The sequence below is a fragment of the Monocercomonoides exilis genome (assembly GCF_001643675.1).
Source record: "Monocercomonoides exilis strain PA203 chromosome Unknown scaffold6-2077815, whole genome shotgun sequence".
NCBI lineage: Eukaryota > Preaxostyla > Oxymonadida > Polymastigidae > Monocercomonoides > Monocercomonoides exilis.
Window position 1 is genome coordinate 462,024 of NW_027150551.1, and position 25,621 is coordinate 487,644.

Here is a 25,621-nt window from a genome sequence, read left to right on the forward strand (position 1 = left end):
ATGCTCAATGGAGGAATTCTTTATTTGACGGAGCAAAACTCTGTTTTTATAAATCTTCTCCTTTGTCTGCTGAGACAATGGAGCAATTGCAAATAAATTCTACTGTTGAATTGAGGTCAGGTGCATTAATGGTGAATTGTTTGTTTCTTTCAGTTACGAATAACTGTTTTTAGTTTATCTGAATTATTTTTTATCAACGCATTTCTCATCATTTGGCCAGGTTCGATAAAACGCACTAGCTTCGGGGTTCTCGTTTCGTATCGCATGTTAATGGATATCCACTTTTCTTGGCTTCGATTTGAAAGCAGTTATTCAATCCTTTTGTGATGATATGGAATCCAAGGTTGATGAAATGGATGTGAAAATGAAGCAATGGAGTGGTTTGCAGAGCATCGCTGCGAGAAGGTTGTGAAGAGGCATTCTCTGTATGAAGTTGTGAAATGCATTTGTAGCGATATTTAGAAAAGTTCAATTAGGAAAAGAATTGATGGCGCAGAGTTTGGAGGCTGGCAATTTTATTTTGGAAGGAATGGAAAGGCAAAGAAATTGAAGAGTTGTGAAAGGAAAGATAACTATGCATGATGCAATGAGAAAAAGGAGCAAATGATCGGAAAAGCAATGGAGATGAGCAAAAGGAACAGCGCCAAGACATATAATGGATGAATAATCAGAAAATGATCTGCTGCATCATTTGATATCATTTTGTTCAGCTGAAGGAATCATCGATGACAATTGCAACTGATGCAATTCTGATGGCTGGGTCAGCTGGGAAATGAGCGGGAAAATCTCTTTTGAGCAGAAGAAGAGACAGATGCTCGGATGGTGAAGGGAATGCGCAATTCTATGTGGGCTTTCGGAAAGTGGGGCATCTGAGAACTGTCAAATTCGATTTTTTGCCAATTGCAATCTTCAACCCAGCAAACTCTGCCTCATGCGCACCAAACTGAATCTGGAGAACCAGGCACTCTCACAGCATCATCACAACTGAAAGCACAGTCATCTTCTTCTTCATTGCATGCATCTTTGTTCCATTCATCAGTTCTGTTGCCATCAACCTTGAGCACTTTTTCCAATTGTTTGAGTCATCTTCAAGTATAGATGGAAGAGAGAGGCAAGTCTGTCAAATCCTCCCTCTTTGCTGAAATATCAGACAAAGAAGAACCAGTCGTTAATGAAGAGAAGAATGATGAATCAGAATCAGAAGAGCAGTCGGAGTGCATGGTGATGCGTATTCTCATATGTTGGAAAAAAAAGCACTTCGAAAAAGTTTAAATTAGTTGAAAACAAATGTTTTTCGTCATCGCTGCGGAACGAAGAGGAACACGTCATTCGTCATCCAGACTATTTCATGGATGCATATCATCTCCCCATTTCTTCCAGTGATACGATATATGTGTATTTTGTTAGTAGCCTCTTTCTCTTTCTCCATTTTCCTCCATTGCTAATTTGGCGATATGCCCAAACCACAATTTCGATTTCTTTCATATCATTTCTCGCTGTTGCATAAACGGTCTGTTCAAGATCTTCTGCTCATTCTTTGCCATCTTCCTCATGAAAGCAAACTTACCAAACAGAATGAGAAATGATCCAATAAACACTCAGCAGGCAAAAATTAAGATTTGTTGAAAAAAGCAGAAATGGCTCGTTTAATCTTGTTTGTTTTTTCGACTGAATTTTTTTTCCTTAAATTTTCAAAAAGAATTGTTTTTTATCAGAAAAAGAATGATTGTGGCTGTTTTTATTTTTCATTATTTATTTGGCAAATCTTTTCGACTTTTCAATTTTCCAAAGTTTTCATTCAAAACAAAATGAAAATAAGAATGTTTTTGTAAAACCGTTGAAACAACAATCTTCAGAAAATAATGCAATCACCGGGCATTTTGCAAATTAATCAAAAGTGTTTGAACACAAACAATTCTAGAAGTGAATTATGTTAATGGAGAAACAAATGATGAGTGATACTTATTGAAATCATATTTTTCCGTTTTATTTTTTGATTCGAAAATTTGTTAAACAAAACAAGAAGATGAGTTCAAATAAAGAATCTTTTAAGTTGTGTGGTTCGTCATTTTTCGTTTGTGTGAATCAAAGTTTTTAGTGATATTGGCAATGCATAGAACATTTATTATTGAATAATCCATTCCATTTGAACAAAGTTTGTTGTGAGTCAAACTGTGAATAAAATGAATAGGGTTGTCATTTAACCCCAACCCATTTTTTTGTTCTGACCCAAATTTTTGAAGTGAAAAATTTTGAAAAATTTAAAAAAAAATACAAAAGAAGAATCAATTCTTCGAATTATCTTTTTTTCCTGGATTTCTTTGCATCTCTTCGTTTTCCTCTTCGTTTGGGTCATCAAAAATAACGTCAGAGCGTTTTCTTTTGATTTTAGGCTTGAATTCAACGATTTCATCTTTTTCGTTTTCCTTCTCTTGTTTCAAATCTTTTTCATTCTCTATCTCTTCATTAATCCCCAAAAATCTTTCCCAATCGTTGAGAAGTTCTTTTTAAGTGATTAACTTTCCTTAATAATCAAAACGGTTACGATGGGAAGGAAGATGGTATTTTGATGTTTCTGGTGGTTTGCGAAGAACCGGACCGAATGTATAATGAAGGATTCCGCTTTGTTAAAAAGCTTTTTTAATGACAGAAGGAGTGAAAGCGGAGTGAATTGCTTGAGGAAGCACTTCGACAAGTGCTTTTCTTGAAGCGGACGATGAAGCAGATGATGGAACATCAAATGATGAAGAAATAGAAGTTTTGAGAATTGCAAATACTCCTCTATCAAGTGGCTGAGACAAATGAGTACTGTGGGGGATGAATTTTACGACATCTATGTTATTTTCTGAGAAAGTTTTCCAAATTGAAGGATCACCGCGTAAAGGATGAGAGTCGATGAAAAGAAGACATTTCTCTGTTTCCAGTGACATGCGCTTTCTTCTTTCTATGATGAAAGGGAGAAGAACTGTTTCTGCATATTTTTTGAAATTTAGCTTGTCCATCCAGCCACTTTTATTGGGCCAGATGTCCAGAGTTGGAGAGAGAAGAGGCTTCAGTTCGTCCGGTTGTTTAACACTTGGCCAGAGAATGATGCAAGGCAATGGATTACCATCTGCTACCACGGCAGCAACAAGTGCTGCATTGTTCATTCTTTGTGCTTCTTTGCAATATTCAGCGCTTTGTGCAGATGGATGAATAAATTCAAAATTCGCAGCAGATGGTACACGTAAAGAAGATTCATAAACATTATATATTAATGAAGGTGTTCAGTGATTTTTTTCGTATAATTTTGTAATCATGTCATACCAAGGCTTCATCACACTCTTGCAGGAAACAGCCAGCCGATTTATGTCCAAACTTTTTGGTTTGCTCTTTTTCAACTCAGGATGCCGCTTCAAAAACAAAGAAGCTGCAGCATTTGAAACCTTGAAATATGGCTCGTTTTCGTCTTTTGTGTCATTTTATAATTTTTCCATCTAAAAAAATAACAAAATTAAAATACAAAAAGTGAACAAACTTATTCTCTTGTTTTCTTCATTGTTAATCTGCTTCCACAAATAGAATCAAATTAGATTTCATCCAGAACTGTTTCTTCTTTCTCTTTGCTGATTGCCTGCGATCTCCCTGGTTTTCCAACTTGCCTTTTAGTTCGCAACGCCCGAACAACGTTTTTAATACAGCTGCGGCTGAATTGCTTAGAATTGATGGCGTCCGTGATCCTGACGACGCCATCATACACAATATGTGCCATTCGTTCAAGTTTATTCTTGTATTATCTGTATTGAAAAGATAACATGGCATGCTTTAATTTAGTCTGCCCTGCTTTTCTTTTTTTCTTCAACGAGTATTTTCATTTTTTATTTTATGGTTTTGATCTTATTTTCATTTTTTTCAAAAAAATTGTATTTCAAAATAAAATATACATATATTTTGAATGAACAAAGTGGCCTTATACCTCTTGAAACCAACAAATTTCTCGTGGAAGCTTGATGGAAGGTTCAAACCCACCCCCCCCCCCCCCCCCCCCCGCAATATACCCCCATGAGAAATAGGCTTCATTTCAAAATACATTTTAAACATTCAATATAGATTCCTTTTATACAAATAATCAAGTTATTATATCAAAAAGTGGGATATGAAACTTTTGAAATAAGAAAAAAGGTCAGAGTAAAAAATAAGGTGGGGGTTAAATAATAACCCTAACCATATATGAATGTTTGTTTTTTGTGTTGATGATTTTTCTCACAAGAGCAATATTCACAAATCATAATTTGATATCTATTCATTGAATCCAATTTAAGATTTTCTTATCAAAATTTAATGCTTTGGCTTCATTTCATCGATATTGCGTTTTAATTTGCCTAACTATTTGTATGTGTTCAATATTTAACGTAAAATGAAATTTTTTTTCCCCCTGTTTTATATGATTTAAGTTTTGTAATCTGAAAATAAATTTGTTTTCGCTCAAATGAAATGCATGAAAATGAAAACAGAAAAGAAACATTGAAAAAAGAAAGTAATTTAATACGTGCTTTGTAAGTTTTGCAGATAAAGCAGAAAGGCCAAGGTCAATTGCATGAAACAAATATACAATGCTTCACATTTTCAGATGATATTTAAGATAATTACGTTATTTTCTATTTTACAAATATTTCACATAGCAAACAATATTTTTCAAAGAAATAATATTCAATTGATGATATAGTCAAAGAACTTCAAGAGATATATGATAGCAAATTTTTAGAATGCATACCACCCAACGAAGAAATTGAGAAATCTTTTCAAAATAGATCAACAAAAAGCTTTATGCGACAAATGTTGATAATACCTAAAAAATTATAACTATTTTATAATTGTCTACGCTTTGATTACAATAAATTCAAGTTATGAATGTAATGATATTCATCCACAGAAATCAGTAAACACACTAATAAGTGTGCTCATAATCTCCAAATCCAAATTGAGAATCGTCAAATGTTGGAAGAAATCCAAATTCACTTCCACTAACATTTCCAAGTCCATTCAATGCAGCCTCTTCTCTCTTTCTCTCTTCTTCTCTTCTTCGAGCGAGCTCTCGTTCTCTTTCGGCAAACTCTTCTTTTTCCTTCAACCTTGAATACGCTTCAGCTTCTTCTTTTTCCCTTTCATAAAGAAGAAGTCGAGATGCATCAACGCCAACTTCGTCCATAATCATATTGTTGCGTTCTTCTATCAGCTGATCGGACCATTCAACACCTCTTCCACCTCTTCCCGTTTCTCCTCTTCCTCTAAAATGCCCATCAAACCCAAACGATCCGATCACCTCTCCGCTTCCATCTCCCCACTCATCCCACTCATTTCCTTGTTTCTTGTTTCGATATGACGGATGAGTCATTGGTAGCGGCTGGGCAACTAGAGATGGTGCGGTTGTGCGCAAAAATACACTATCGGCACCTGAGATAGCTCTGCTAACTTGTGGCATTGTAAACGAAAATGAACCTTTTGGCTCATCGGAAGCTGCGCTTGAAGAAGAAGTATCCGATAAGCCCGATGGAACAGGCGGTGGTGAATAGTTGAAGCCAGTTACAGGAGAAAACGGATGAAGTTTGCTAGCCTCTTTTTCAATTTCTTGATAGCACAGCAAATGATATACAGTGTTATCTGGTGCAATAGCAACTGCCATTCCAGTCGAGCCTGAAGCCCGCCCTCCCATCACATTTCCACATTTGCCGCAGCGAGTGCCAGCAGTTATAGTTACGCGGCGAGACATCTCAGCCACTCTTCTTCCCTCCGAAAGCACATCTTCAGACCGCAGAAGCGAATGCGCCAGTCGAGTATTCCGCAATGAACATCCCAGCGATTCAAACACAAGGCGAAGGAAAGGCACAGCGTCGCTAACTCGAAGAGTTTCTGGAAGAAGCGAAAGCATCGATTCTTTTTCCAAATAGCCAAAGAATTTGACAAGGTACTCTGTAACCACAGGAACATTCTTTGATTCAAGCAACACTTTCACTAACGTTTCGTGTATCTTGTGCTCTTCCCTATGATCATCGTCCAATCTGGGATCATAAAATACGCAGCAATAGTCTTCAGCCGCTTGAATATCGCCCATTGTGCACACCAAAAGTCGAAGTGCTTCGACATGCTGTCCAGCTTTGCTGAGTAAGATAACCTGTTCTTCCAGGAAATCTTCATTGTCTTTAAATGGAGTTAAAAGCTCTGATGGAGAATAGCATCTGGAATACTTCAAGAAGTTTATCAGCCTCAAACGAAGATAACCAATCTCGCCTTTTTCTTCCACTGCTGGTACAAACCGCTCCTTTTTCTTTGAGTAAGCACGCTTGGCGGATGCAGAAATTATTGGTGTAGCAGAATTTGTGGATGAATCCAATGGGCCAGGCATATCGTCATCCTTTTTCCCCAATCCAGAAGTCACAGCCATTAAATCATCTTCTTTTGATTCTTCAGTAACAGATTTCAGTTTTCTAAGATCAATAATCCTTTCCCTATACAGCAGGGCAAGCCTGTTGTGTACAAATGGTTCAGTTGAGTTGCGTTCCTCGACAAGAAACTCCAAGAACGGTAGTCGATGCGGTGGGCACTGAGCTCCGATGATTTGCAGCGCTTCATGTGGATCGAGTGGGTCGATCTCGTGAACTGGATCGTGAACAAATACACGCAAACCAAATGGCAGCTGGTTCATGCGCTGTAAAGGCCATGTTGATCTCTCGGGAATCTGAGGTGTGGGACCAAAGAGAACAGAAGAAACGGGTGAGAGAGAGGCAGATGATCTTTGAGAGGAAGAAGAAAGCAAAGGCAAAGGCCGGAGAGGAAGCAGATGATGATATGGGAATTGCTGCTTGCTGTGTGCTGCTCCTCCGTGCTCTGCAGATCCTCTTGACAAATGTCCAGAAAGTGCTGATGATCCTGTTGAGGACATGCTTGTTGGTGCTCCATTTCGAGCAGATCCGTACGACGAAGAAATACTTCCAGAAGGCATCGATGAAGACATGTCAATGGGAATGGGACGTGCCCTAGAATCGAGATCATACCCGCTCGCTGTTACTCTTTTCTCTTCATCTGATCTTTCTCTTTTTTCCACTTCTCCTTTTATGAATGTGTTGATATTCTTTCCGGATATAACACTTTGGATTCTATCCACATCCATATCATGAAGCAACGCTTTGCCTTCCTCACACACGCCAACAGTTTCTTGTTGAACGCTATACACATCCATCGCCTGCTTCATTGACACATTCAACTGAGGAAGAGGTACTTGCTCTCTCTTTCCAAGCGGCGTTTTCCCTTCTCTCCATTCTTCAATGCTCGCCAAGTCTGTTCCGTTTTCTGCGTATTCGTGGTCAGAAAATGAAGTGAAATCAACTGCGTGTGGCAGCAGTGATCCTTCGTTCTCTGGTGGAGTGAGAGGACGTGGAACAGATGCAGAGTTAGGCTGTGCTATAGAAGATGGTCCTGCACTATATCCAACTGATGTTGCATCTACACCAGATCTCCGCTTGCCACCCAGCTCAGGACGAGAAAGCCCAACTGCACCAAAGCCGAAGTCGTCCTGATTCGCTGAGTCTCCGCGCTCTCTTTCAATTGCACTGACTACAGCAGCCTCTTCACTGTCGACGTAGAACTCGCTCACTTCATACGGATACTTCAGCATCAGCATCCTCCGGTCGTATCCATAGCTCACACAGTTGGCAACATCCCGTGTCAGTGCAAAGAATGAGAAGGGATACTTCTTCTTTGCCTCAAGCAGCCGATCCCCTGCTCTGTCATCTTTCTCTCTCCACACTTCCTTGTTTCTCTGTGAGGAGCTGCTGCCAAACCCAACTCCTCCATTTTTGTAGATTGACACAATTTCACCCGAGTCTGGGATTCCGTGTAAGTACGTGGTGTTGATGAGCTCGTTGTCTTTGATTAGAAGAGGGGTGGAGAATTCAGATATCAACGGAAGATGTTCAGGGCCAAGCCGCTGGAGATAATGCATAATTTCCTTAAATGCACTAATCCGTTGGCTTTCTTTTTGCAGAGGTGCAGACAACTGCTTCATTGTTTCTGAGAACACAGCCGATGATGCAGATGACGAAGCAGAAGAAGAAGATGATGAACTTCCGGCAGCACCATCATGCTCATCGCCACCTTCCCCAGCGACAGATCCGATCACTCTTTTCCCGCCAGCCACACCTCCAACATCTTTGATTCCTTTTCCTTTCTTTTGATCCAGCACCATTCTCCCTTCCATCTTTGCTCGCATGTTCTCAACCGCTGCTTCTTTGTCCAGAAGCATCGAAAGCGCCTCCAGATGCAGCCCGCGCTGGTGCAAGAAATTGACCAGAATTGAATACTGCTTAGCTTCACCCAGCTTCAGGCACATTTCATCCGCATCGGCAAAGAAAACAGGCTGATTCAGCAGTGAAATGATAAGCCCATTCACTTTCTCGTGCGATTTTTCGTTCTGAGTGACATCAGGATAGCAGTAGAGGATGATCTCAACAAGCGACGTGTCGATAAGTGTTAGAAGAGACAAGGGATCAGGACAAACACATGAATGCACATTCCCCGACAGAAGAGTCGGAAGACACACACGCGGAAGCTCTTCCTCTGCGTCTGCAGCCATTCCGCTTGCATTCTGCGAATCTTCTCTGTCTCCCCTTGTTCCGCGCTCTCTTTCTTTCGTCTCTTCCTCTCGAATGATTCTCATCCGCTCTTCTGCTTTCTCTCTAGGCGACATCAGCGTGGGTCGGGCAAAGAGATACGCAAGCTCATCGTAGAATGAAGGAAACGCAGGCAAATCAGATTCAGAACTCTGCACAAAAGATAGCTTCATTGCGTCTCTCAGCGCAAACGTCTTTTCAAGTGCGTTCAGAGGTACGCTCCGAGTCTCAGCTGAAGAAGTGGATGAAAGTGGAGGAATGACATGCGAAGGAAGTGGGTATTGTCTGACGAGCTCCTGCGACGAATGGAAATGCGCGCTGGCTGTTTCTACAATCGCCTTTAGCGCATCCTTCACGCCTTCCACGGGAACGTGTGTGCGGCGGTGGATCTCCTCAGTCTGCGCAATCAGCGCATTGAAGTTCTGTGCGATCACCATATTTCTGCAATGCCTCAAAAACCCAACAAGAGCAGCAAGAAACATAATGAAGATAGGCGAAGTTGGGGTCGTTTGAAGTGTGTATGAAGGAAGTTCCTCTCCTCCGCCTGCTCCGCCTCGTCCTGCTTTGCCCTGGCAGAGCACCTTCAGACGATTGAGAAAAGGAGACTTGCGAATAAGCAGAGTGAACCAGTTGAGAGTGAAGAAGATGTCGTGCCTCGCCAAAAAGTAGTGGTAAAACGTGGCAGTCGGCGACAAGCGCTCCAACTCAGCAAAACCCAAGTTTCTGTTGCAGCTTTCGATTAACTCTCTCTTTCGACTGCGCACTCCTGAAGCACCACGCGAACCTCTTTCTCCTTCACCGCTGCTCCCAACTCTTCCATCTCCTTCTCTCTCCCTCTCTCTTTCTCTTTCTCCGCCTCCGCCAATCCACTCCTCATCCACAGCCATCAGTAGGGCGAGTGCATCAGCATCGCGGTGGTCCTTCTGCAGCAGCGCTACAACATCCTCAACTTGTGCTGGGACGAGCTCAAACACAGCACGCTGGCTCAGCACAAAGAGACGAAATCGGGTGACAGAGCGAACCGGTGGGCGGATGGGTGAGGCAGATGAAGAATCCAACTGAGAATACGAGGCAGACTGCGAAGAAGAAGGAGAAGGCATTCCAGGACGAGAGGATCCAAAAGCCGAAGAAGAAGGGGAAGAAGACAGAGACATGAACGATGGATTGAGAGAAGAAGGCGAATTAGCAGTGTATGTGATGTCCATCGGGTTCAAAGAGTGCAGAATGGAGTCTGTCGATGCCAGACCCACCAGCTGAATGGGCGACTGCATCTCTTTCGAAGCAGTCCCATCGCCAGTCATGTTCAAATACGTCACAAGCGCCTCTCTGAAGCGGTCTTCTCCAATCACACCGATTGGCTCCTGCGCATATGACAGGCCAATTTCGATGTGCGAGCCACGCAGAGCAGCCACGTAAGGATACAAAGATGAAAGGCATTGCACTCCTTCCAGCCTCGCTCCGCAGATCTGCTCGACTTCACGGATAAGAGGCGTCTTGCTGGCATCAGGTCGGTCAAATGTGATCCTGAGAGGGATAATAATTTTGAAAAAATGAAAATTATTAAGTCAAAAAATAAATTACAAATTTTAAAAAACGCAAAAAAATATGTAAAAAATGTTGTGAATATCATTTTAAACAACTTTTCACCCACGTACCATTTAAATGATTCGCGTTCTGTTGCTCTATTTTGAATGTTTATAAGATCGCAAGTTGTTGGCGTTGCCAAGAGAAGGAGTTCTTCTTCATCTAATGATGTTGGGCACACAGCTCCAGCTCCTTCACCCAATATCACTTCTGTTGATGTTTTTCCAGTAGCCACATTATGGTTAATGAATCCTCTCTTCGTGAAAATAAACAGTAAATTTCCGACAAATCTCATCTTACGGATTGTTTCAGGTTGAATAATCTCATTGAACCATTGAAAAGTCTGTCCATCCCAGAAAAAAAACGAAATTACTTTTCTATCTTCACGCTTTCCGGTTCTGTTTAATAAAAGAAAGAAAAAAGAAAAGGAAAAAGAAAAAAATTAAAAATGCATCTTTGAAAGAAAGAAAGCCAAACTTCTTTTCAAGAGAGCAAGCGAGTATTGGCAGCTTCCCTGCTCCGTTCATTCCTTTAAAGCCTGGTTGAAAAGCGGCCTTCGGAACTTGAAATGCCTTTGTAGCTGCACCAACAGCAAACAAGGTTGTGCCTTTTGTATCCGGTAAAGGAACAGGTGTGCTCCATTTTTTGACATCCAACATGCAGCACACTTTTTAAAATAAATTTTTCAAATATTCATTTAATATAAAGGAAAATCAAAACAAGTTTACCTTTTTTCTCCGACAAAAATATAATGATAGAATCCATTAGAACTTGGACGTCCAATGTTTTGTCCAATGGCAATTCTTGAACATGTCCACGAAGATTTCTTCCAGCTTAAAAGATAATAAAAATAAATGAAAAAATAATCATAAATCCATCAAAAGTACAAACATTCTGGAGGTTCTAATTGGAGAAGTTGATGAGCTCCAGAGCTAAGTCCAACAAGAAGGAGATCATCTTAACAAAAAGAAATATGCCAATTGAAAATTATCAGACAAAGTCAAACCTCGTATCAAACGACAATATGAAAAATATTGTTTTGGAGGAAGTATGTACCTGCAAACAGGTTCTAAAGCGTTTATGCTCATTACTTCCTTTTTGTTAGATCAATTGAAAATGAACAAAGTGTAATGGGGGAAATTTTCAAATTCTGAATTTGTTATTTCAATGCAGTTTGTGTATTGTCATATCATAGAAAATGCAATTTATTTGTTTCAAATTGAGTTAGAAATGCACCCTTTATTCGTCAAAAAACAGTGACTTCGATCAAAAATGGTCTGCAACTCGAATAAAAATTATTTAATTGATTTCACTCCAATGAAATATTTTTAAATTTATATTTACGTGAAATAACAAATTCAATTTGCGTTTTTTATTTGTAATTCTTTCTATTCGCTGTGTCGGATTTGCTCTTCGCAGTCTTTGACAGTGACGGGAAACAAAGACATAAAACTAATTGCACTTAGTGCAGAATGCTTTCAAAAGTATATTTTATATTTTTATTATATTTTTTGTATTTTGTCACATTTGCATTTATCATTTGTAATTGAAATAGGATCCATGGTCGATCTGATCCAAGAGGATTTGTCACTGTCACAATCGAAAAACGAATGCCATCACATATTGTTTATTGCATTGTGATTAAAGAAGGAAAAGATCAAACAGATCCCTTGCTTTTTGATGATATTTCCAAAGAAAATGTTGCTATAATTGTATGAAATAGAAATGTTAAATTTACAATTTTTGTACTTTATTCTATTCGGACATCAAAATTTAACATATATTTTTTATCAATCAATTTATTTTGATGATATTCAGACCGTGAAAGACAGAACGATAACATTCAGAGATTCAAGGCAACGCGTTTGGATGTTCAAATTCAGCTCCACGGAAGACGCTTTGAATTTTGCATCAATAATTAAGAAAGAAAGGGAACGAGCAATTGCTTTAAATAGAGAATCCTTTCTTCATCAGCACGGAGCGAACCAGCAAATTAATCCAGTCGGATTATCATTTCATTCAAAAAATGCTTCGCTTTCAGGGTCAGTTAAACATGAAGTAAACACAATCGCACCACAATCTCACAGCACTTCTCAGACATCTTCTGTTCATTCATCTGCGCCTTCTGCAAACATGCAGCAAGCCCCTTCTCATTCTGTTGAACATTCATCATTCAGCGGACCTTCTTATTGTTCGTCTTTATCTCACACTTCTCTTTTACCATTAAAAGACTCAGGCTCATCGGTTTCATTCAACCAGCGTCAGAATGCAGACATCACTAAAAAGGAAGAGCCTTCGCTTCTTTCAAACAGCCCTTCCTTCAATGACAAAGCACCAGCACATTCTTTTCATTCTTCTTCTTCGACTGCTCCGTCTTCAAACCAGACAATATACTTCAAAGATGGATTCACCTCCACTTTTTCTTCTTCACTATCGCCCACACTTCAGTCTTCCTCTCCTTCTTCCTCAACATCTTCAAATATCTCTTCACTTCAGCCAACTTCTTCCTCGTTTCAGACTCAATCTTCATTCCCATCTATGAATACATCACACCCACAAACAGCTCCCCAACTCTCTTCATTTCACTACCCCACCGTTTCGAGTGTCAAGCAGCCATCTCCTGCTTTCTCATCATACATGTCGTTTCCTTCTCCCCTCACATCCTCCATCACTTCAGCCCAGTCACAGCTCAAACAAGCCCCGCAGATGCCTTCTTCTGCCTCTGCCTTCATCTCCACCTCAGCTGCAACCTCATTTCACTCATCGTTGCAGGCCCAGGCACAAGTCCAGTCTCAGCTGCAGGCTCCTTCTTCGAAGTTGGCCCAGGCAGCAGCTCAGGCACCTTCGTCGTCGTCTTCTTCATCTTCGCTTCACACTTCTTCAATGTCCTTTCCTGCAGCTCCATCTTCTGTGCAGATACCTCAGCCAACAGCAGCAGCATCCACACCTGCTTCAACCTCCACTTCATCTTCATTTCCATCTGCTACTGTCAAATCACAGCCACAACATGTTAACAACGATGCTTCAATTTTATCAAATTCAACAGACTCATCGTCATCATCTTCTTCATCGATATCTTCTACTTCTTCAACAAGCACACCACAGCAGCCTCGTTTATCTTCACCGTCTGTTTCAGCCCCGACGCTGATGACACCGACAGCCCGCTACAACAGCTCTTTTGCACCCACACAGCGATGGAATGTGAGAGATTTCATTCCATCGTCTGTGATACGCGAGGGAAAAGGAACGTGGCGTGCGCTGCCTGGTGATTATGTCGGGGTGAATCTGGCGATATACGAGCAGAACAGGAAGGATGACTCGACGAAGGGAAGGCTGATCTACTCGATGAGAGACGGGCAGATGCTGAAGGTGCTGCTGCACGACTGGATAGCTGCAGAGGACGCGGCTGCTCTTGAATCAGAGGAGAAGAAGAAAGAAGCAGAAAAGAAGGACAGAATTCTGCCGAAGCGCAGCGAAAGAGAGAAAAACGAGAAGCCTGTGAAGCGGACTCCGTTTGAGTGCGATACGGCGGAAGAGCTGAAGGAAGTGGCAGCAAAAGAAGAGGCGCGGATGGAGAGAGAGCTGAAGGAGATGGAAAGAAACGAGAAAGAACGAAGAGAGCGAATTCTCAAATCCCAAAAGGTGTCTTCTGCTTCGCAGTCGTCATCATCGTCGGCTGGGCAGCTGGGCAGCGGGAGAGAAGACAGAAGAGGAAGAGACGCTGATTCAAAGTCGTATTCTTCATATTCAATGGCTTCATTGGGCTCTCCCATCCATTCACCGACTTTGGCTTCCCGTCTGCTTCCATCGCTGCCTTCGATTAGCTCAACAGCTTCTGCTTCTGCGCCTTTCTTTTATTCTCTGTTTTTACCGCCGAATGTTCCGACATCGTTCAAATACAGCCACGAAAGCGACAAAATCCAGGCGACCATCCCAGTCACGATCGAGCGGTCGATAATTGGGATGAAGAAAGATGAGTGCAGACAGGTTTTGATCCCGCTGTCAGCGCTGGGCCCGCTCTGGACGAAAGAAGGGCCGATTAACGTGGCGATGAAGCATCATGTGAGGAGAGTTGGAGGAGATGGACATTTGCTGTACACACGGAGAGGAGAAGAGGAGCTGCTGGACATTTGGATGGAAGGGAAGAGGAAAGGGAACGAAATAGCTGCTAAATACAAAGGTGTGTGATTGGTGAGAATTGTGAACTGTGGATTTCAAACTGTGAAGCTTTTAATTGTTGAATTTATTTTATTTTTTTTTTCCCTTTTTTTCTTTTATAACATTTTGTTCACTCATTTTTTTTTCCAACTTATCAACTTCATTTTCTTTCAGTGTGGAGAGATTGTCTTCATGACCAGAACTTGCCAGAAACTTCTTCTGGTTCAAGCAAAGCTGCACACAATCAACAAAAAGGGAAATCTGGTAGCTCCAAAAAACCCGATGAAAAGACACCTTCAAGCGGAATGAAGCAAGAACTGAAGCAGTTGTTAGTCAAACCTAAACGACCATCAAGCTCTACATCAACTTCAAGTTCATCATCTTCATCATCTTCATCTTCATCTTCATCAACTTCTTTAGCACCTTCTTCATCTCCTCGTTCAACCTCTCCTTCTTCCTTGTCATCTTTGTCATCTTTGCCTTCATTATCTTCTCTCTCTTCTCTTTCATCTCTTTCCTCCCTTGCTTCTCTTTCTTCCCTTTCCTCTCTCACATCTTCAGCGCCTTCTTCTCTGTCTTCTTTATTGCAACAGCAATCCCTCCAGTCAAACCCTGGTCCAAAATCTGTGTTTCCTTCATTTTACAAATATCTTGTCTCTTTCTTTCCAACCACACTTCCTTATGACAATTATGCCTCTTCCTCCTCTTCTTCTTTCGACTCTGCTTTTTCTCTCATTTCTTCTCCTGTCTTTGGCCACTCTGCCACACCTTCAGTTTCTTCCAGCGGGTTCTTGTCGCCCACGTTCACTTCTTTGGATTACTCAGATCCTCTTTCATCGTTGCTGTCTATTTTGATTGGCGACAGCTATTCAACTGAAGACAACTATCGAATGAATTTGGAGGAGGAAAATAGCTCTGAGAGTCGGCAAGGCACAGCCGGATACGACCCGGCAGAGTGTTGTGTTCTGGTTGAAATAACTCTTTTCGGGATGAAAAGAGACGAGAAAAACAAAAAACTCACTGAAGATGAGCAGATCTCAATTTCAAACAGAATTTCTGAAGGATATTTGCAGAGAATAAAGAAAGACACAGAAGAAAATGTTGTGCCTAATGAAGATGCTGTTTGTTTTTGTGTTGAAGATGTTATGAAGAAGAAGCAACAGAGGTTGAAGGAGATTGTTAAATGTGTGGCGGATGTGTGGTTTGAACACAAAGAGAAATGGATGGATAAATTGAGGCACATCAAAGAGAGAGAAGACGAAGAAGAGGAAAGAGAAAGAGAGAAAGAGAAAGAGAAACGGAATGAACGAAGAAGAAGATCGATAAGCAGCAAGAAGGAATTGAGAAGTTTAAGAGAAGACAGAGATGAAAGTGATGAAGCATCAATTGAAGAAGAAGAAGAGGACGAGGAAGAAGAGGAAGAAGAGAATGAAGAAGAAGGGGAGGAAAGCGGAGAGCGAGACGAATGGGAAATCAGCGACGAAGATTTGAGGCCAATGCAAAGAACAGAAGAAGCAAAGCTGAAAAACTTGCCACACGGAACGATTTTGATTCTGCGTGAGCTGCTTCGTGTGGAAGATGAGTTTGCGTTTTATGAGGGACTTTCACCATTTGAATGCGAAAAGGTGAAAAAGAAGTTGGCACAGAAAAGACTGGTTGAATTGATTGATGAAATGGACGAGAAAATGATTGACAACATTGTTGGCACAACAAAAGAAGATGAGAAGAAGGAGAAAGACGAAGCTCCTTCAGTTTTGGATGAAGCAGAACAGACGGCCACGACTCCTCTTCCGCATTCAACTGACACTGCCATTGCAATGCCATCCGCACAACCCATTCAACTGAAAGACGAGCCAAAACCTCTTATCGAGCAGTCGGACACAGATCCAAATGCAGTTCAGTTTGTGCCTTTGGAGCCTGTGTCAGCTGCTTCAAGGCAAAATGGCGAACTTCCATCGAATGTTGAATCAACTCCAAACAAGAATATTCAAAACAATTCTTCATCAATTGATTCACCAAGAGCAAATCAACCAAATAAATCTCCATTGAATTTAGCTAAGATCAGTAATTCAAACATATTGTCTGTTTCGCCAACAGCGGCTCGTATTCACTCTTCATCAGCTCAGAAGGACGAAACGACTGTTACTTATGCGCTGAAAGTTCGGGCATCTTTGTTCACAGACGGATTGAAAGTGAAGAGATTTCATCCTCTTTCCGATTACGATGGAACAAAAAACGGAGAGCGTTTGTCTGCAAACTTGTATTCCCCACAAGGAAACAACGCTGGCTCATCAAGTTTATCTTCATCATTGCAATCCCTCAGTTTATCTGTTTCATCAAATTATTCTTCAGGAGGTGTTAATAACGCTTCATCGAATGATGGAATTCCTCAGCCACTTTCAGATGTGGATGAAAAGCCATCTCGTAACAATCGCAGGTCTCATAATGACTTTCAATCAAAAGAATCTGTTCATTCAGCTCTTCAACCTCAAAAGTTTTTTCTTCGTTGTTTTCAACAGACTGCCGTGAACTGGATGATGAAAATGCATGAGAGGAAAATGAGTGTGGTGCTTGCAGATGAAAGCGGACTGGGGAAAAGAGCATCAATTTTGGCTTTTTTTGGAACGCTCTCTGCAAAACGCCAACACAATCGTGAAAAAAGCAGCAATTCTTCTCGCGATTCTGCTTCAATGGAAGTTGAAAATGCAGCACAGATCACTCAGGGAAGCAATACAGATTTGATGAAATGCAGATATCTTGTTGTTTGTTCGACTCTCGCTGTTGCAAAGCATTGGGCTAAAGAAGCTCACAAGTGGTGTCCAAATCAAAAGACAGTGATACTTCTGTTTCACAATGTGGATGAAAAAAATAAAGATGCTGAAAGATATGCAATGGATGAAGAGGAAGCAAGTTCATCAGTTGAAAAGGAAGTTAAAATGCATAAAAAAGATGGAAAGTTGGGAATGAATAAGCAATTATGTGGTTTCATTGGAAGCAACAATGGTTCCTTACATCGTGTTGTTATGAAGGAATCTCCATTTAGTTTGTTTGAAGCTAGCTTGAATGAAGAAGCAAATAGAATGCCAAATATTTTCGCAAATAAACGTAATGCATCATCTGAAACACAGCATTTTCACAGTGATGATGCAATAAACTATTTATCAATACCAATATCTTCTTCAATGACTTCGAATCAACTATCAGCAGACAAACAATCACTTATTTTATCTGAAGATTGCGAAGAGTGTATTTTCATTCTTCCATTAAGTCTTCTTTCACAAACTTTATCTTCAACAATTCTGAACCCCGAATTCGCAAAATGGTTTAACAATAAGAACGACAACATCCAATTATCACAATTTATCAACAAATCTTTTGTTAATTCGTCCAACGACATTTTCTCAGAGAGTGCAACTGCTCAGAAAGATGAGCATCCTGTAAAATCTGATCCAGACGGGTTGCTGTTCCCATCATCAACAAGTACTTCTTCGTTGTCTTTTTCAACCACTTTGGAGAGTAAATCGCAAACACCATTGCGAAACTCTTCCACCCTTTCAAATGGATATGATTTGATGCAAAATAAATTCGGAAAATCTTCTTCGACATCCACAACAGTTGCATGCTTACTCGATTCAATTCTCAGTGTGAATCCAGAACTTCTGTCATTGCAGTCAATCAACTGGGATACGATTGTTCTTGATCTTCATCATCGACTACAGGAACTCTCTATCAATGCATCAGTTCAGATTCCATCTATTCCACAGCTTGAGACTCGAATGAAATGCATTCAAAAAATCAAAGCACACAATTTGCCATTTGAAAACAACAATGATGCAAATAGTTCATCATTTGCTCAAAGCAATTTTAATGAAATTATTTCTCAATTTGACTCAATAATCTCCGAAGCTGCACTTGTCCATCCCTTTTTAGCTCTCACAAAATCTCAGCAGCGTATTATCATTCTTCGACAGTCGCTTTCTGCTTTGTCTGTGTCGAGCTTCCATCTTCTTCGAGGAGAGAAAATTCCTCGATGCATTTATCAATCAATGAAGAATGCGAATCCTTTAACAACAAAAGAAAAATATTCAATTTTTCCAAAAGAATACTCTTTTAATGCATTAAATTCTTTTTCTTCAATTAAAAGAAAGCTGAAGCGATATTCTGTTGCTTCTTCCAACAACTCCAGCGAAAATGAACCAACAAAAATTGTTCCTCCATCATTTTTCAACAAATCTGAGTCTCTTTCTGCTCTATCATCATTGTGCTCTATTTTCTCACTGCTTCTTCTTCTCAGACCTTCTGCTGTGGTTGTCTCAAAGATGACACAGCAGCCAATCATAACAGCCAGACTCACACAATTTTCCAATGGCCCTCTTCACAAGCGATCTTTTCCAAAACTTAACTTGAATTATTTGAGACATGCAGAAAATTTAAGAGAATACAAATCACACGGAAGAGCATTTCAAATGAAGAAAGATCCTAAACTCCAGCTTCGCATTAGAGGACAGATTCCTGGGCCATTAGGAATCGTTACAGACAACTGGAAGCTTAGCAAGCAGCTTTTGCTACAGTCTCGAAAGGGAAGAAATACATTCCACAATCAAAACAGAACTGTAACTCGACTTTATACTGATGGTAATGGATCGATACAAAAAGTTATCAAACAAAATCGAATTAAATCAGCTGGAAATGACAGATCAACTTCAGATGATTCGCAAAAGCAGGTTGCATCTTCCCCAGCGAATAATTCTTTGAATTCTTTATCAACCAGCAAGACATCGCAAAATCAGCAAACTGGGAATGTGAATAATATTTCTTTATTTGGAAAACAATTACATGATTCTCCAAAAGTTGTGTCATCGTCAAGTTATCAAGTGAATGAAAACAGTTATGACAGAACTTTGAATACACTGAAAAAGAAAGCTGCTTTTCTTTCTCGGTTTATCACTGTTGATGCATCACAAATAATGCTGATGTTGATGCCATTTATTCTCAAACGACGATGGGAGGATGTAGAGTCACAGATTGTGAATCCAACTCAAGCATTCTCTTCAGCTGCATCATTTCCTCAATCATCAACTTCATTTGATTCATTGGCAAACAGCTCCCCTGTTCGCCCTATTCGCAATACAGCTGGACAGGTTTCTGCAAGTTGTAATGAAGTTCAATGCTTGGCCAAGTCAAACGAGAATTTATTTTCAAGAACTGAAAATTCTCATCTATTAACATCGCATTTTAACACTCATAAGTCTGCATTAACATTCCATTTATTTCGTACTCCTTTGAGCGATTCACAGAAAGAGCGTTATTTGAATGAGTTGCAATTTTTTGAGAGAAAGATTCTGCCTTCACTGAATGAATATACCACTCAATGCAGAAACGCTGAGGAATTCAACAGAAACAATGGAAATGAATGTCAAAACAGTTTGTGTGCAATTGATAATAAAGCCAACTCAACAAACAATTCTTGCACAAAGACAAAGAAATCATCAATTTCTTTTTCTGACGCATTGCAAAAAGAAAGGGACTTGCTTGCATCTGTTGTGACAACTCAATCACGTCTTCATGCAATCACAGTCACTGGATTTCCTTCGTTTATTCCTCAGTCTCAAGCAGATACATCTTTTCCAAGGAAAACTCGTCCAATGTCTTTTTTAATGCCTTCTCAATTTTATTTTTATCAGCCTTTTTTCGATTTGACAAAGAACAATTTAGATACATCCATTGCTTCAGATTTGCGAAGGAAGATTTCAAGCGTTCCGGTCATCTTTCCATATCTTTCTGCTCAATGCGATGAAGTCAGCATTTTTCAGTCAAATGTTTCTCATCCATCAAACCAATCAGTTTTTTCTATCAAATCTCTCAGCATTCTCCAAACTGCTTTGTGTCATTGCAACAACAACTTTAATTTATCTTCAGAATCGTCATCCCCCCTCCGCATCCCTTTCCATGCACGCAGCGCAATGAAAAAGCTTCTTCTTTTTCTTCCTTCAGCACTTCGGTCTCTTCTCACTCTGACTTCAAGGGATCTTGCCAGTACTGCATGGGAACATGGAATGTCTTATCTCTATTCAGTTTTTTCATTTATTCCACAAGCTGCACCAACACACAATTTATCACATAGAATCACAGAGCTTAATTCAAATTTGGAAGAAGATGATCAGTTGGATGACAGTCGAATGGACTCTGAAGACGACGAACAAAATGAATCAAAGGAAGATGAAGAAGAATTTGTTTATGTGGAAGACAAAATTGATGATCACTTCGTCTGTTTCAAAAAAACCAGAGCGATGGATATTGATTATGAGATAAGCACGAACAAAGAAAATTCACGATCATCATCAAAAGAAAATGGAGATTCATCCAACGAGTCAATTGCAATGGAGATTGATGAAGAGGAAGTTAATGAAAGCAATTCGACAACAGATGAACTTGAGCTTGAAATGAGCAGATTATCAAGGACACAACAAAAGCGAAGTATCGTTTCTCACAACACTTCTTGTGTGACTTCAACAATTCTTTCTCCAATTTTTGGATTGGATTGTTTGAGGGTGATGATGTTGCCTTCACAACCGATTAGCTTACTTCCTCATTTTGATAACAACTCTTTTGAACGCGTTATTCAATGTTCTGACGAATACATTGAAACATCTTCTCAATTAAAAGGCTTGCCCAAAGTTAGGGATATGTCAGGAATATCATCATTCGGTCTTTCTTCATCTGCACATCCATTCAATTCACATATTTCCTCACTTGTTTTTGGGCATCCAGTTTCATCTTCCATTCGCATTTCTCAGTCAGAGCCAGCAGGATCAAATTCAAAGAAATCTGGCTCTGGTCAATCAAAAAATGAAAAGTCAAAACAATCTCAGAATGAAAAATCAGAAAAGAAATCCAAAAAAGTTGGCTTTTTCATGGGAGGATGGAAGAAATCACCAAGTGAGAATCAAGAAAAAGATATTCCTGATGTTCATGGAAACTCAAATTTCCATTCGCAAACAGAACGTTCAGCCTCATATATTCAATATATTGACAAGATCAACAATCACTCATTATCTACAATCAATCCTTTATTCACAATATCTCAATTGAAACTATTCAACTTGTTTAAATCTCCTATTCTTCTCAGTGCATTTTGCGCTGATGAAGGAGTGCAATCTCTTCATCATCTTAATCTTTTGTTGAACAAAAGAGAACAATTAGAGAGTTATTCTTTTGAACATTCTGGCAATTCCTCAACACAAAAATCATCATTTGCTTCGCACAATCAGAAACATAAATCAAATCAAATTGCTGAAGTCACACCTTCAAATGCTCATCATTCATTCTTTAAGAATTCGTTCGCAATGAATTCCTATGAACCTCTGCGGTTTAATTTTTCAATTTCAGAAATATCTCACAATCACGAACTGTTCTTGAAAGAAACACAACTTGAATCATCAGAATTATTTTCCTCAGTTAACGATACATCCAATAAAATCGAAAGAAAAACGGATTCTTATGGAGTTTACAGCTCACAAACTTTACCACAAAATTCAAAGTCCGTTAAATTGTCAAGCAGTCCGCAAAAACGCAAAAATTCAGATTCTCAAAGAGAAGTTGAAAAATCAGATAAAAGCCCAGAAATTTCTAATAAATACCAAAATCAGCTGAATATAAGGCGCTTTTTACAGCCTTCTTCAGCATTGCTCCCATTCTTTTCTCGAAATCGGAATTCTTCTCCAAACTCTGCTTTGTTTGCAGCCTCGACAAAACTGCAATCGTTGTACACACTTTTGCACTCATGTTGTGGTTTTAAGGAGAATTCTTTGATATTTTCGAATGTTCCTCTTTCTCCTGCTTCTTCATCAAAAACTATTCATACAATTAATTCGTCAATTAATAATAATAAAACAAATCTTTCAACTTCTTCAAAGCAGCAATCTCGAGTTCTTGTGTTAACATCAACAGATGCTTCATTTGAACTTGTGTCATCTTTTTTGACAGCTGTGAATATTCCGTTTTATCAGTTTTTTCCGTCAAGCTATTTCAGCCAAAGTGAAAGCTCATCAAATAAGTCTTCTCATATGAACTCTATAAAGATGGATGTTGATTCAGAGAATGAAACAATACACGCTAACAACACATCTTCAATGACGAACTCCGAAATGGCTCAACAAAATGAATGGATTTTGTCTCATGCAGATCGTTTGGAATCATTTGTGTTACTTTGCTCTCTAAATTCTTTCGAAGACGAGCTTCAACTCGAAAGCACAACTCATAAAAATCTTGTTTCTGTTTCACTTTTCACCACGTTTTCCAACACAACACCAGAGATGCTCTTCCATTTACAGAAAAACAGCCGTGTTTCTGCAGATGCATCTCGATCTTCTGTTATCCCCACGTATTTTCTTGAAGGTCTTCATCTTTCAGCTGCAATTGTGTTTGATCAGCCTCCATCACCTGAAGCACTTCTGAGATCATATGCATGCTCACCAGTTGTGCATAGAGAGGTTCCAACATTCAAAAACTTAACTATTTCTGGTCAGATTTCATCGAAAGATGAAAATAACTCAAATGCTGAAACGAAGTCATCATATTCTCTTATTTCTTCTTCTGGCAATGAAATTGCATCGTTAACAACGTGCAATCCTCCTTCCATTATCAATGCTCGAATTGCAAACCTTTTCAAGCGTTTGTGCTGGACACAGTGCAAATTAATTGATGAGCAATCTTCTTCTACTGATCAAGTTTCTCAAGATGATGTGAATCAAGGGATGAGCATCTTTGTGATTGTAGCATCAGACACTTTGGAAGAAGGAGTTAATCCATTGATTCAAAGCAAATCTGGAAAGCTGCAATTGGAACAGGATTCATCAAAATCTTCATTGCTCCATGCTCTGAATGCAAGAGATTGCCCCAAAGACAAGTTGATTCAAACACACAAGTTATTATCACAGCGATGCTTTAACTCTTCAAATTCTACAGATACTGTTCTGTCTCGAACATTCAGAACTTTGTCATCAACAGTTGCATCGACTTCGTATTTTCATTCGTTTTTCGCTCATTCTTTTGATTCTCTTGCTCGTTTAGAGAGAAATGGATGCTTTAATCCAATAATGCATATTGGTCACTATTCATCTTTCCCATGCACTAACTCAGCTATGCTAACTCCATTGCAAATTAAGAATAACAACATTCTCCGTTTCATTCAAATGTCATTTTATGCATCCATTTTCTATTCCACGTTCCAGTTCCTATCAAGGACACATCATCCTTTGGTCACTCTACACGAAGTGTTTAATGGAAGATCACTTTTATCGACTTCTTATTTATCCCAGCCGCTGAGGCCATTAAACTCTGTAAACATCACACGGCCAATGTCAACATTCGATTTAGCATCTCTTGCACTTGCCAATCCATCTTTGAGAACAAACTTTTCTGTTAATGCTTTATCACAGACAGCGCATTCAATTTATTTGATGAAAAAGTCTTTGCGTTCACAGCTTGCGCTTCAGATTGCTCGAATTGTTTTCTTTTTCATGAACCCTGATGAGTCAGCAAAAACAGATATATGCGCTCCAAAGACGAAACAAGAACTGCCAACTGTGCTGAACTCAAAAGAAAAGCAAAGCAAGTTGACAAAAGTGGACAAATTAGATATTATTGAAAAGTTAAATGAAAAGCAAGGCTCGCAAATGAATTCAAATAATGGAGATATAATTCAAAATTCCGATTCAATCTTTTCATATCTTAGCATCTCCCAGTTTATAGGAGCAGCAACTGCAATTTCAATAGCTACGCAATTCGTAACATTTCTTTCTGACAATTTCTTGCACTCAGATTCTTCAAATAGCTCTTCACAATTAATATTGTCTCCTATTTCTCCATCAAAGTTTGCCTCTGCTGTAAATGTCTCTGTCACTCCTTCATCAATTCATTCAATTGCAAAGTTCTTCTCATTCAATCCAAAGCAGAATCTAAATTTGGCTTCGTTGGATGTTCATCGCTCCATGGAATTTGTGTTTCATAACTCGGACGCTCTTTCAGCAAAGAGAATTGGAAAGCATTTGAAGGGTGGTTGTACAGCAAATCAAGAAAGTATTGTTTCACTTGAAGTTAATCCTTTGTCTTCGGCTCCTTCAATTAAACATGGAATCAATAGCGATATTATCTGCTCAAAAGAAATCAATCCAAATAGCTTTTCTCCCCTTATTCAGTCTCCAAAAAGTGCTTCTGATGAATTAAAGACACAGTTAAATAGCTCAGTGAACGTTGAAAACGAATTAATTTCTGATTTTAAACAGATGCTTAATCGAGGAAGAGTGGAACTTGAATCGTCTAAGCATTCTATTTCTGAAATTTTATCAACTGCTTCACAATTTGTTCCATTTAGTGAAGGAGCAAAGCCTGCGAACAAACCTCTGCCTCTTTCTCTTCTTCCTCCTTCGTTCACTCGGCGTTTGTCAGCCTCTCAGAAAATGGCTGGTTTCATCAACAATCGGTTGATATGCTCTCTTGAAACGAAACTGAAACAGCTTGCAATTTCAAAAGTTGCATTGTTGAATGAAAACCAGACTAAGCATAAGAACATCAATTCTGCTGATTCTTCTCAGATTCAAGAGCCACAGCATGCTAATGATTCTGAAACATCTTCATCTCCATCAAATATGGAATTGGATGATAAGACGAAATTTTCAACAACAGAAACACAACCAAATGGAATGATAGCAGACAATGAATCTTTACAAGCATCAGGCCAACCATCAACTCAATCATCAACAGAACAATCAACTTCGTCGAACTTGATTAATCCAATAAGCCAAGATAACAACTTACCTACTGCTTCATCCAATTTAAATTCCGATTCTTCTGTTGTAACTTCTGATGCAGCCGCGCAGCCACAGAATCAACAGCCTTCAGAGACATCTTCTTTGAACAGCGACTCCAGCAATCACAACACAGAGACGGATGATCCTTTTTCAAGTGATGAGCAGCCAACTGATTCGTTGAAAGAAGAAAAAGATGCAAACAAAGCATCTTCAGAAAGTGTTGAACCAGCTGCTTCTTTGGATGTGAAAGACATTCAAAAAGTGATACCAAATGAAAATGCAATTTCTCAAGATGAGCTGAGGAAGCTGTACGAAGCAATTCTTACCATTCATCATTCTGTTGAAGCATGGAGACAGTATTTCTTCGTCAATCCACCTGAAATTTCATTCAATCACAGGCATACTAATTCTTCTGAAAACAAC

The 25,621-nt window shown here is 39.5% G+C and overlaps 2 protein-coding genes across 2 annotated transcripts in view; one reads left to right on the plus strand and one right to left on the minus strand.

Moving 5' to 3' along the window:
• Positions 1-4,433: 4,433 nt before the first annotated feature.
• MONOS_1422 (Homotypic fusion and vacuole protein sorting (HOPS) complex component Vps39A) lies at positions 4,434-11,358 on the minus strand. Its single transcript, XM_067867003.1, has 6 exons — positions 11,236-11,358; positions 11,121-11,186; positions 10,958-11,062; positions 10,707-10,896; positions 10,301-10,627; positions 4,434-10,169 (listed from the first exon to the last, which is right to left on the minus strand). The coding sequence occupies exons 1-6, from the start codon at positions 11,315-11,317 to the stop codon at positions 4,928-4,930; spliced, it is 6,012 nt and encodes a 2,003-aa protein (XP_067733738.1). The 5' UTR covers positions 11,318-11,358; the 3' UTR covers positions 4,434-4,927.
• Positions 11,359-11,396: 38 nt separating this feature from the next.
• MONOS_1421 (uncharacterized protein) overlaps positions 11,397-25,621 on the plus strand; it is a gene marked incomplete at its 5' end in the record, with an annotated part of 29,149 nt that continues 14,924 nt past the window's right edge. The window contains 4 exons of the mRNA XM_067866994.1: positions 11,397-11,401; positions 11,785-11,941; positions 12,048-14,409; positions 14,562-25,554. Coding sequence (XP_067733739.1) covers positions 11,397-11,401; positions 11,785-11,941; positions 12,048-14,409; positions 14,562-25,554 — 13,517 coding nt within the window. The remainder of the gene's footprint in view (positions 11,402-11,784; positions 11,942-12,047; positions 14,410-14,561; positions 25,555-25,621) is intronic.